We start from the raw sequence: 13,501 nt of genomic DNA on the forward strand, positions 1-13,501 counted from the left end.
CAGGCTCCTCCATGCTCCGGGTCCTCAGGGATACAAGCATATTCAGGGCAATAGGGAGTACCATCCAACCTGAATTGCTGTACATACTTCCTGTAACCATCCTGCCCTGACAGGAATTGCGTCAGATGGTAGTTAATTTCGCCGTGTCGTCGTTCGATCCACTCCACAATATGAGGAATCAAAATGTAGTTCCAGCGACCCGGCTGCAAGCCATCCCACCGCTGCTGCCACTTTTACAGCGACTGTCGCCTTACCGTCTCTCGGTATTCGGTATCCCTTTCAGGTGGATTCATTCTCCTTTTCCCGTACAGACGGCATGCCTCATTTGCAAGAATTGAGATCACCCCCGCAATGGCACACGCTGCATCGCCTGATATTGTTCCAAATGCACTGCACACCCTTAACGTCACTAAGCGGTAAGTCATGTTTCCACTCCTCCGATTATTCTCACACGCTAGTGCTTCCTCCCAAAGTGATGTCGCGTATAATAGTGCGGAGCGAACCACTCAGGCTATAAGTAATCTGCAGCTATATCTCGGACCTCCAATGTTAGGCATCATTCGCGCTAATAATACGCTGGAATTTGCCGCTTTCCCACAGGCATATTCCAGGTGTTCCTCGAAATTGATTTTAACATCAATATTCACTCTCAGGTATTTGATAACCGGCTTCGAAGTGATGATGTGGCCACCAACACGAATATTACCCGTATTCCTTTTCCTACGGTTGGTAATTAAGACCACCTCCGGTTTTTGTTCCGCAAGGTCAAGCTAAACCATCTCTAGCCTCGCTTTTGTGGCGCTAATGGTTTCGCTAGTGTCCACTTCAGCGACTTCAGCTTGTTTCGCGATGACAACTACGGTTACATGTTCTGCGAAACCGATTATCGTGTCCTCCTTTGACGTGGGAAGGACAAGGACCAGATTGTACATCTGGTTCGGCAGGGCCCAACACTGAGATTTGTGGTACTTCTGCGGTGACGTTGCATTGCTTGGATCCCTCATCCATTTCGTACCAAAGTGTCCTCTGCGAGGGGGAACTTTCGAGAAGCTTAGGTAAATAACTAGGGACACCCGTTGTAGCCAGTGAGCTTTTTATCCACTCTCAGCTAGCAGAATTGAACTCATATTTGACGTTCAACGTCACCACGGCACAGCATGACATCGCGTCTCGAGCCAACTTCAAAACAACATCTACGGTGTCAATCGTTGAGTGGGTTTGTCGAAATCCAAATTGTCGCTCCAATAGGCCATCCAAAAGTGTAGATGGTCCTTTCGAGCATCTTTCCTACTGTGTCGATGAAGCAAATGATAAGGGATGTCCTGGGTGTTTATTCGGCTTCGGGAGCAAAAATAGTTTTTGCTTCTCCCACCGGCCGGGGAAAACTCCTTCTACAATCGCTTAACAGCGAGTTTAAAAGCTTTATTGGGAACAGCATCCAGACTGGATGCTCTGTTATCACCAATTCTCTGGCAAATTTCCTCCTCAGTTACCGCAGGTATGGTGTAGAAATCCAATGCTTGCTTTTATTGTTTGTGTTCCTTTTTATCCGGGGGGAATGGCGCTATCACGATATCGAGCAGAAGATGTGGGCAGGTTAGTTGTGGTGTTCGCTCTCTCATTTTCTTCATAACAACCCTGTACGCTGCCTCGCTTGGCTTTGGTCTGCCTCTGCGCAAAATTCCTTGAAGCATCCTCGCTTGCTGGGGCGTATAGTCTGCTTACGCCTGCCTCAAAAGTTTTTATATACTTGTCGCTTCCCGTCAAAGTCTGGTATTCCGCTAGATCCTTCGCAGATCATTCTCGCTCGAAATATGCAGTCCGAAACTCCGCGATCTCTTCATTCAACCAATAGTTTGACGGCCTTTTCCCGTGGACTCACCGCTTCGGCACAGCAGCGTCGCATGCTCTCATTATGTGCCCCATCATTTGCTCTACTCTTTCTGAAGCCGCACCACTGGGATTGTCGCCTCCCAATAGCATCTCTATGAATACATCCTCTTCAAACTTTTTCACGGATCAGCTCTGGATTCCAGCTTCGCAAGAATGCACATTGTTGCATGGCCCATATTCGATCTCGAGGAAAATTGCCTGCTGGTCGCTATGAGTATAATGCTCATTAACAAACCAAACCATTCTCTCCGCCAATTTGGTGCTCACATATGTCATATTGACTATCGAGCCCGGCCCTGTCCCACGAAAGGTGGCCAGATTTTCCATATTTGCAAGCACCAAATTTACCTCCGCGAAAGCCTCGCGCAGGATACGGTCTGGTGTTCGTAGTCTCATTTCCAAAAATCCATATTGTATGAGTTGAAATCACCCTCTGTGATCTTGGGGTTTCGACTTCTTGCGTCCGAGACCAGCATACCTAGCATTTTCTGATATCGTCGCACTTCGTGGAGCATAGCAACTATATATATAGATACCAGCTATTTTTGCCCTGACGAATCCAACTTCTGGAAACTTCATCACTTCTTGAATGACTTGATTTCCACACACCCATATTGCCGCCTTGCTAGTTACATCTGCAGTCCAGGCACCGCTCTTATTGCTGCGATACGGCTCGCTGATTATGGCAGTTTCGATTCCCTTCTCATAGATGGTTGCGAGAGTAGGTTTTACAATGCCTCACAGTGGGTGAGGTTGATTTATTTCCTTGCTGTATCAAAGGCCATTCTAAATCCTGCGCTTCTATTGCTGCCTGCAATGTGCTGACAGTCGATGCCCTTTTTCCCCTTGCAAAGTATATATTCAAGCTCAGCCTTGCACTCCCTGAACATACCTGTATGACCCTCTCGCCCACATTTTCTACATCTTTTTGACCTGTCACAGTCATCGGTGCATTTTGTCGTTATGTGGCCAAATTCAAGGCATCTAAAGCAACTCTTGAGGGACACTTGCTCCCTGAGTCAACAGTTTGAACGCTGCTTCAGCTAGTAAGCTTATACCTGCCATTTAGGGGCCTTTGTATACCTTTTTATGTCTTCTTCAGTCCTCTGATTGAGAAATCCTGCAAACCGAGTGGTCCAAACTGCTTTTCTAAGGCCTCGCGGATATCCTCCTTTCACGTGATTTCATCAGTATCCCTACATTGTATCACAATCTCCTACTTTCTGGCCCGTATTTGTGCCTCTGTCCCTAAGGACTTCTCCACCTTGGAAATTTTCAGCCGTTCTGCCCGGAGACTTGTTCAGTTCCAGCATCAAATCTCCTTTTTGGGAGCATCTTATTTGACTGATGCTTTCTCTAAGGTCCATCAGCTCTGAATCGGTTTTGACCTTCTATGATCAGGAATTTGACTGCGTAACATCAAATGTCAGCGGTACTGCGGCTCGGAGCCCTAGTGCTCTAAGTTTCATTTTCCTTTCTTTCTTCATATTGGCTTTTGCTATTGGGAGTTCTTCTCATAGTCTGAGCTATAGCAACTCTGCACAGGTTTACTGCTACTGTTACTGCAAAGTACAATGAATTTTATCTACCGGACGACCATCGCGGTTTCAACTACTGGCTTTCTGATTACTTTGGCACACTTTATAGGTAAAGGGCAACAGATGGATTCCTCTAAGGCCTTCAACTCTGATAATCATACACTACCTCTGTTCATAATATACTCGTCCCACTCATATTCCCCTGTCACTCATTGCGTGGCCTGGGAGGCGAGGACCTCCCAGCTTTTTAATCGTTTTCGGTCCTTTCCTTTCCTTTCTTACCACATAGTACAAAGATCCACTCTGGTTCTCCTAATATTTATATAATCATTTAACTAACCTTTCTGTTCTTCTTAGATGCCTTTGCTTTTTTACGTCAGTGTTCCTAAGTTCTTTTCCTCCTTACCGTCCTTCCTTTATAGACGAGTAAGATACTCTGGTTGCTCTGGTACCTGGCTTCTCATTTAAATCCTCATCCATGCTTGTTTTCCTTACTTTCTTGACATATCTAAAGCTTATTTAGAATCTGTTGATGAATTCAGCCTGTTTTTTCCAACCTTTTTTTTGAATACAGACCGCAGGCTTGTGAGGCCCATGCCTGATAAGTCTTTCTCTTCGGCTCTAGCAAACATAGTTTACTGAGCTCCCTGATGTCTGAGTTCATCTGCTCAGTTTGGGGAAGGGGGTCGACGCATTTCCGCACTTTCACCAAAAGCTCTTCATCTTTTCCTGTTATTTAATCAAATTTGCCAATTTTATTATTTTATGGAAATAGTACCAGCGCATTGGACTTTCAGAGCGACCCTAGTTTCCTCAAGCTTGACTTACGCTCGGGGCTGCGTGGTCTACTAATACCGGTTCAATCTTCATTACCCGGCTAAGGTACTGGTACACACCGCAACTATCACATTGGCAAAGTTGGCCTCACATCACCTTATCAACCCCTGAGAACTGTCGACGGTTCCGAGGACTCTCAGTCTGTCCCGACTTATACTGGTCATTCGTGGTTCGTTCTTTGCTGAGAAGGGCTACTGCCTAGGACACAGGTAAGTTGGCAGTGAGGGGGTCAGAACTACCTACTGGGATACATCGGGGACACCACTCCCCAAATCGTTAATGGCCCATTAAAGACCGAAAACGACTGGTAAACCGCTGGTGGTGTAATAATACGAACTTGAGGGTGCGAAATCATATGAGATTTCATGCTTGTATGATACAGTTGTTATGCTTCAAGAGTTCCTGATCATGCTTCCAACGCTGAGATGGTTGCTTACCAAGGTTGTCATAATGACGTGGTATCCTGTCTTAACACTTCAATGGGGATTGTTCTAAGTAAGATAGGAAGACTGTTTAAGAAGGAAAGAGCGAGCCTATAAGGATGTCCAAAGAAATTTCAAATGGGCTGTGTTATGAAGGAAACGAGATGCTTCAAGGAGCTTTATTCAGGGCCGATACGTGATTTATTAACCGGATATGGACCAATTTCTTGTTGAAAATCAATCGAGAGTAATTTCTTCACTAACGCAGCGATCATAACTGCCATTAGGAGGCGCAATTAATAAGGACTTCGTCGTCGCGGTAAAGACGAGACCGAATAGTTCACTGAGTTTTGTGGCGCATCTTCTTTGCATTAAGGGAGTGATAGTATTTGATGTTGGTACCTAAGGCCAGTAAGATTTCAGGGCAGCCGGCCCAAGTGTAATTTTGATGGTGGGCTCATGGATTATGCCATATTTTCTCCGTTGAATATCCCAATGATTGCGTACTGTGTCCACTAATGTGGGCCATCATGTTCAATGATGTGCTTAACTTTAAAAAGCTACGGAAGTAACCAAAATGTGGAGTGGGGACACTGATTATTCCCTTTGGGCGAAGCGTCTCCTCAGGGGAGGTGGTCTTGCCGGTAAATCCACAATGAAATAGTTGAAGCTGACGGGGTAATAGGGGGCTTAAAAATTATTTGGAACCGTGCACGACGAGGAAATTGCTTGCTTTCAATATCTTTATGAACTCCGGTGAATTGATCCCTGTCTGAGATCCGAATACCCTTGGTTTTATCAGATTGAGCTTTCTGTTGGCCCTAGGAGGTAACTTTCGAGGAGCGTAGTCAAATAACTAGGGACACCTGTTTTAGTCAGTGAGCTTTTTATCCACTCCCAGCTAGAGAAATTGAACGCATTTTTGACGTCCAACGTCATCACGGCACAGCATTTATTAGACGACATCGCATCTCGAGCCAGCAGTTGTGGTGTTCGGCCTTTCATCTTCTTCATAACCACCCTGTACGCTGTTCCCCAGGGGCTTTGGTCTGCTTCTGCGCAAAGCTCCTTGAAGCATTCTCGCTTGCTGGTCCGTTTAGTCTGCTTAAGCCTACCTCGAAGGTTCACATATACTAGCCGTTTCTCGTCGAAGCCCGGTCTTCCTCTCATGTGCTCCTGCCTGTAAGGTGCCGAAAGTCGACGTCCTTGTTCCCTTTGCAAAGCATACATTCAGGTTCAGCCTTGCACTCCCTGAACATATGACCTTCTCCCCCACATTTTCTGCAAATTTTTGACCTGTCACAGTCACCGGTGCATTTTGCCGCTATGTGGCCAAATTCCAGGCAACTAAGGCAGTGTTTGAGGGACACCTGCTCCCTGATTCGGCAAACGACCCAACCAATTTTTACTTTACCAGCCGCCAGCAGTTTGAACGCTGCTTCAGCTGGTGAGCTTATATTTGCCGTTTGCCTGCCTCCGTATGCCTTCCTCAGCCCTCTGATTGCGGAATGTTACAAACCAAGTGGTGCGAACTGCTTTTCTAAGGCGTCGTGGATATCCTCCTTAGTCGTGATTTCAGCAATGTCCTTGCATTCTATAACAATCACCTGCTTTCTGGCTCGTACTTGTGTTTCTTACCCTAAGGACTTCTAAACCTTGCCGAGAAAATTTTTAACAATTTTGATCGGAGACTTCTTCAGTTCCAGCATCAAATGTCATTTTTTGGGAGCGTCTAACTCGGCACACGTTTTCTCCAAGGTCTATGAGGATCGGATTTGACCTTTATGAGGATATCGGCATAAGTCATATCACCTTTTTTGGAGATGATAATTAATTCTTTTATGTGTCGCATTTTTCTTTCTGTCAACCTTGGTCCATGCTTCCTTGGTTCCTTTACCTCCGGGCTGGGGCCATTGTTTCCATGGTTTTGGTAACTTTGTTTACATCCCTCTTTGCCGGTGAGAGGCCTATTTGCCTTTTTGTGTCCTGCGAGGATCCGAAAGAATTGTTGGCACCCTGTCTACTCCTCTTTTCAAGTTTACCGCCCTTTGGATTTTGAGGGGGTGCCACTTGTCTTGCCTGGGTGACGCTTGATTTCTTCGAGGCATTTTTTTCGTCCTTGGCACTATTGTACAGTACACGAATGGTTCGGGCCATGTTTTTGATGGCCTGGTGCAAATTGTGTTTGTCCTTTATGAATTCAGACAATTCTACTATTTTCCCTCCGAGTAGGGCAAACGATGATTCGTCCGTATTTTGACACTGCTCCTCTGCTTGGTTTTTCCACTGGTCACTTCCGTATTTATTAGCCTTCCGTGAGTTTTCCTGGTTTCCTTCCTTCGTCAACGTTGACTTCGGAGGAGATCGCAGGATGATCGAGCTTTTCCTAAATGGATCGAACGCTAAGTCCTGCGAAATGTTTCGACCAGGTGTAGTCACCCCACTGGGGCTAATGAATGACCAGTTTATGGGGCATTTTTCCGTGTTTTTTGAACAGGCGTTCTCGGGAGTCTTTTTCTCCAGCTACTTGTAGTATTCAATGCAACGTTGGCCAAGTAATCCACCACCGAGGCACTGCGGTCGAGGGATATCGACGGCCGAGAGCTTGCTTGCCCACTTCCAAAAGCCGCTGGTACTGAGGTTCCGAGTCCCTGCACCGTAAATTTTTTTTCTGTCGGTCTGTCTGTCTGTCTATCGGTTACACGCATTTTTCTCGAAGAAGGTTGTAGCGATTCACACCAAATTTGGTAGAAAGGTGGGAACTATAAATGCACACGCATACAGTGAGTTACATAATTCTACATTGAATTTAAAGGGGGGGGGGACCCCATACATGCAAAAGAGGGATCATTTTTTTCATCAAATATAGTCATGTGGGATATCAAATTAAAGGTTTCGGTTAGTAGCTGATGCCAGTTTTGACATTTGTTGGAAACGTGAGGAGTGCGGGGGGTCGAAAGTGATCATTTATTTAACGGACCCATTCTTAGAAATTACCCAATCAAAAAATCTGAAAAAAAATCAGGAGCCCGGAAGTCATCGGCCGCTGGTAAGTGCTATGGTGGTATCGCTAGATGTCAGGAATGCCTTTAACTCAGCCAACTGGGGTTGGATTAAGGGCAAAATTGGGTGTCCCGGGTTAATTAGCTCTGATAATTGAGAGTTCCCTTTCGGAAAGACTTCTTTGGTACGAGACGGACGACGGACCGAAGGAGTATATTGTGACAGCCGGTGTTCTCCAAGGCTCCGTACTGGGGCCCCTGCTGTGGAACATAATGTATAACGGCGCGCTCGGCCTTCGCCTTCGCCAAGGGAGGCAACATTCATTGGTTTTGCAGACCACGTGGCAGTGGTAGTAGTTGCGAATGGCCACTTGAAGCGGCTAGCTTCCGATTTCCGGACTTTTTAGGGAAAAGCTGAACAAATAAGTCCTGTTTGGTTTTTTCAGGTTTTGAAAAAGATGTTATTGGACGACATTGGAAAAGACATTAGTTACTTCAATAACATACTTATTTCATTGTACCGCACTAGTGTCTAGAGGAATTGCTTTCCTAAGAGCATTGTTTAACGGTGGTAATAATTTTGTTGATTACAATGGTGGCATCACCAACAGTTTTCTGGGCACAGGATTTGACTTGATCAATGGTTGTAGTGGCCTTTTGTTCAGCTTCTTCGACGGCAGATTTGGCATCACTAATGACACTTGAAACAAGTGTTTCGACAGTGGCGATCTGTATAAAGAATTGATTTTAGATATTTTTGTTTTTGGTGCTGTATCAAAGTAATATACCTTTCCGATAGCGCAGGTAATAGCTTTTAGGGGGCTGGTGCCGCATTCGTCAATGATGACGGCCAATTCAGAGATGCTGGATTTCAAGTCGCTGATATCAGTGGTGACGGTGCTTTCGAAAGTCTCAATAGAACTGGACAAGCTTCCAGCACAATCTTCAGTGTTCTTAGTGAAGGTTGACTTCAAATTGTTGAGGTCATCAATGCTACCCTTGGCACACAAAGCGAAGGAAAGTCCTTTAATAATCACATTAGCGACGGCATCTTCGGCACTGTCAATTGCGGAAGCAATTTGACTCTTGGCAGCGGCAATGATGTTCTCAGCCTCGGTCTTGACTTTGCTGGTTAAATCAGTGACGAGTCCAGTTATCTGGTCCAAATCGCTTTGAGCCTTGTCAATGGCTTTGTTGACAAGTTGTTCAACATCATCGATGATACCACGTTGTTGTGGAACAGCAGCCTGTATTGAAGGGTTGATGCGGTTAGGCTTGTGAAAGAAGTTTTCTAATTGGTTAACTCACAGCAACTGCAGCCAAGGCTAAGATAACAATGGTGATTTTCATTTTTAGGAGCCAATTGAATTCGATACTAACCCGAAAACTGATATTGTGGTATGAATTGGAGGAGCTTATATAGTAGGTGTTTTACCCATTGATAAAGCTGCGACCAATCAACAAATGTTTGGAACTGTGAAACGCTATCTAATTAATGTGCATACGTAGATAATCAATGGAATGGATAATAAACGAGCATTCATTCAGGTGGAATTAAAGTGCGGAGTTCCGCTAACTTGTTGGAAGCTATTATTGCCTGGTTTTTGCTGGGTTATATTGATCATTCGCTATGTTATCGTGATAAGACTTACGCAGTTAATCACAATTCATTTGGGAAACATTTCTCAAATGCTATATTCGGTTTCAGGTATTGTTCGGCTTAGCAAAAAGCGACTCCCTCCTCTAATAACTTCATGGGGGTATATTGAAAAAATGATAGCTTTATCAATTCAATCAGATTGGAAACAAGCCACTAGATTTTCTGATAAGCGAACATTTTCTGAGGTCTCAGTCGGTTGCTTATTGCCTGGAACGAACCATTTTGGTTCTCAAGAAAGTTGAAATCATTCATTGGATAACCTACGTGCAATGGTCAATGGTCTTAATGGTGAGCGTCCCAGCGCCTATTAACCGGGACGCCAAACTTCAACTCTCATCCGGGGAATCCTTGCAATCGTTTGTGACTGGAGAGTAGCTCCATGCATTTATTTTCTACATAATGCATGGTGAATATTGCCCGCTATTCCATTGAAGTCCACGAAGGCTGCCTTCAGAAACAAAAGACTGGGTTTGCTCCTCCCTTTGACAACCCAGGCCTTACAGAGAAGTTTTAACTAAAGCTTAACTCGAGGACGCTATAATTTTTGTCCCATCCTCTCGTCTCATCCGAGTTTCTCTGTTTGTCCTGAAAAATGTGTTTTTGCTCTGCCTATCTCTCCCTTTAATACTCGCTCCAGGTCCCCTAGAAGTCCACCGTAGTTTCGACAATCAGGCGAGGTATTCAGTCTTAACCTGCACCAGTGCTAGCAATATCCCTCATACACCTTACCCAGTGTGGGTAAGACTGTAATTGATCTCATCGCTATCTCGCTATTTCTCCCACCACTTCTTGATGGCAGGGATGAGGCTGTCTGACCTGCGATCCTTTCCCGACCATTCCAGACTCTTTTGGCGTTTCTTTACAAATCCTTCCCTTTCCGAGTTCTTCGTCTACGATAAAGGAGAGATTTACCTGACGTTATATATGTTCGTCATTTCATCTGCCAGGATATTGATTGGTATCATTTCCGGGATGACCAGCGCTACATAGAGGTTCATCAGCCTCGGGAAGCAATACCAACTGCTGACGCTTCCATGATGAATGAAATATCCTCTCGGCCATGCTCGCTATGGAAAACTTAGTAAACGTTTCCCGACTAGATTTCACGGCAAGATCAACGGCCCTATCTAGACCTATTCTACCGCATGTCACCACCAGCTCGCCTCTGATGACTGGTGGAATTGCCGTCACATTCAGAGGACACTGGAGCCTTTCAGTGCCTTCCTCTTGCTGGGGAAATAAACCTTGGATGATTTTTAATTGATTTGATGTGATCTAAGGGTACACATAATCGGAGATGAACGGCCTCGAAATCGTCCTATCACGATTCAATTGGCGCTCCCCCAAGGATTTATATTCTTTCTAGAGTATAGCTCCTAAAAGTACATCCTATTGCTTCTTCCCTAGAACGGCCAGCTGTATTGGTTTGGTATAACCATACCTCTTTGAAAGTCTCCTCATCCAAAGGTTTTGCAGACCGTCTTGAAATCTCACTTAGTTTCGGGCATGCTGGTACGCTGCCCTGGTGTTTTATCCTTAGTTTAAAGAAAGTTGCCAGGTAATCGCTATGGATATAGCTCTCGCTGATCCACCAGAGCATACCAAGCGCTACTGTAGGGCTTACAAAGGTTAGATCTGCAATTGAACCACACTTCCTTCTATGAAAGGTGTTTATATCAGTTTCGTTGGCCAGAACTATATCTGGCTGCGTAAAAGGATCTAATAGGCTACGCTCTTTGCTGCTGCCCCAGTTGGGGGCCGAAACGCTGATGACATTGGAAATCACCTTTGGACTGCGTTCTCTTTGACTGATGACAAGATTGTGAAGCATATTGTCTACCTTTTTTTTCCGGACAAGGAAAGACACTGGCCTGAATACGCCAGTATGTGGGATTTTTATCCATTAAAACCACCCCCTGACTTCGGAGGGTAGAACAGGTCCTTCGAGCTGTTCCCTCTCAACTCAATACCTTGATTACAAGTAGCCTGCAAATATGCCGTGAACCTCTTACATTCGGCTTCATTTTTACCAGAGCCGTACCGGCAGTGGATGCCTTTTTGCAAACATATTCCGTGTGTTTTTTAAAACTGAGCTTTGCATCTATTACCACTCCCAAGTGTTTTATGACAGGCTTGGAAGTGATAATATGATTCTCAACTGAGAACTGTTTCCATCTTGTCCTCTACGAGTGCTAACCCAGCTTCAGCCAACCAAACCTTAACAGCACTAATTGATTCGAATGAGTACAACTCAGTATTTACGAGATCCTTTGCAACCATAACCAGTGCAATGTCATCGGCGTAGTCCACCACCGTGGCTTCTTCTGGAATCGAAGAAAGAATATCATTGAACATGATGTTCCACAGTAGTAGGCCCAGTATTGGGCCCTACAGGATACCTGCGAAGACAATGTACTCTTGGAGTTCATCATCTCTTCATTCCCGCAACTAGCTGTCCAATGACAGCGAGATAGATGGGAGATTTTTGTGGTATTTCTTGTATTTCTGTTCTTCTTGCACCCAATCGATTCTACCTATCACCCTCTGGGCCGTTCTGCTGGTCCGAAGGCAGGCTGATTGAAGGCCGGCCACTTGGTTATTCCATCAGTAGTTTGGTCTTCTATTGAGGAATGTGAACATCCTAGGTATGGACGCGTGACATGTTTTAAAGAAGCATTATGTGATATGGAAGGCTTTTTCCGTGGAGCTACCAGCCTTAATACGTTAGTCCAGCCATACTCCCATGAAGGTGTATTTATCTAGTGCTTTTGTAGACTAGCCTGATATCCCTCTCAGCTTTGGGTGTGCTAGTTGCCTACCGCATGTCTGTCTCGCTACTTCAAAGACAATTCCCTGGTGATGGCGGTGGCTATAGTCCTCGTTGATGTGCAGGGCTGAAAAAGGTCAGATCTGTGCAGTGGATCCTTCTTTCCGAAAGATATTTACATAACCTTCGCTATCTTGCTAGACCGGATAGCCCCATACGCTTAGAACATCATTGGCCCATACCAAATAAGGTTCATTCCAGGCAAATCAGCAACAGATCAAATTTTCTCCCTGCCGCAAGCGAAGTTGCTGGAACATGGCCATCAGTTGCACCATCCTTTCATCAACTTCAGAGTCGCTTATGATAGCATAGCCAGGGTAAAACTGTACATGGCCATGAGAGAATTTGGTATCCAGGCAAAATTGGTTGGACTGACTAGGCTGACCCTGATTAATGTGCGAGCCCAGATAAAAGCAGTAGGATCACTCACAAGACCATTCAACATCAACAGCAAGTCTAAGACAAGGGGATGCTCTATCATCTTATTCAAGTCCATCCAACTAGTGGCCTACGCTGACCATATTGACATTATGGGAAGAACAAACCGAAATGTACAGTCTACTTTCATCCAGATTGAGCAGGCGACACAAGATCTCGGGCTGTACATTATTGAAGGCTAGACGAAGTACATGGTGGCAACGCCAGCATCAGAAACCAAAGAACCAACAACATCAAATCGCATTGGTCAAACGACAATAATAAAGATAGGAGACTAGAACTTTGAGACCGTTGACAATTTCTCCTATCTAGGGTCGAAAATCACAACCGATGGCAGCCAACAGAGCCTATTTTAGCTTACTTCGCTCGAAACGTCTCACCATAGGGTCAAAGCTCTTACTATACAAGACAATGATTTTGCCAGTCCTCATGTATTCCTCGGAGACTTGGGTTCTTAGCAAGAAAAATTGCGAACTCTTGGCCGCGTTCAAGAGAAGAATCCTCCGAATTTTTGGCCCCTTACATGAGGATGGACGATTCCGTACCCTACATAACGACGAAATTTATGAACGATACCATGACCGTCAGGATGTGGATAAAATCCGGCTCAATGGGTTACGGTGGGCGGGTCACCTAATCTCTATGGATGAGGATGATCCAACCCAGAAAGTCTATAAGGGCAATATCTATGGTAGAAAAGGAAGACGTAGCAGACCCTGCCTGAGATGGAATGATGGCGTGGGTCAGGACGCAAGGCAGGTTTTAGGGATATCGAATTGGTGGACCTCGGCGCAAAACGGGGATGTCTGGAGTTCCTTTTGAAACAAAAGGCAAAGTTTGGTTCCGTGATTTGATTTTTCTCCTGATAACACCAGACCTCATGA

At 45.1% G+C, this 13,501-nt stretch overlaps 1 protein-coding gene across 1 annotated transcript; it reads right to left on the reverse strand.

The window, feature by feature from the left end:
- Positions 1-8,124: 8,124 nt before the first annotated feature.
- Positions 8,125-9,159, reverse strand: LOC119653024. The gene is made up of 3 exons (XM_038057467.1): positions 9,001-9,159; positions 8,481-8,939; positions 8,125-8,421 (listed from the first exon to the last, which is right to left on the reverse strand). Exons 1-3 carry the CDS (start codon positions 9,040-9,042, stop codon positions 8,242-8,244), a joined length of 681 nt encoding a protein of 226 aa, XP_037913395.1. The 5' UTR covers positions 9,043-9,159; the 3' UTR covers positions 8,125-8,241.
- Between the last annotated feature and the right edge of the window lie 4,342 nt (positions 9,160-13,501).

This window comes from Hermetia illucens, chromosome 3 (genome assembly GCF_905115235.1).
Source record: "Hermetia illucens chromosome 3, iHerIll2.2.curated.20191125, whole genome shotgun sequence".
Taxonomy (NCBI): domain Eukaryota; kingdom Metazoa; phylum Arthropoda; class Insecta; order Diptera; family Stratiomyidae; genus Hermetia; species Hermetia illucens.

Coding starts and splice junctions, on each gene's coding strand:
- LOC119653024 (XM_038057467.1), bottom strand. CDS start 9,042: ATGAAAATCACCATTGTTATCTTAGCCTTGGCTGCAGTTGCT. Junction 8,940..9,000: donor TAGCCTTGGCTGCAGTTGCT/GTGAGTTAACCA, acceptor CCTTCAATACAG/GCTGCTGTTCCACAACAACG. Junction 8,422..8,480: donor TTACCTGCGCTATCGGAAAG/GTATATTACTTT, acceptor TTCTTTATACAG/ATCGCCACTGTCGAAACACT.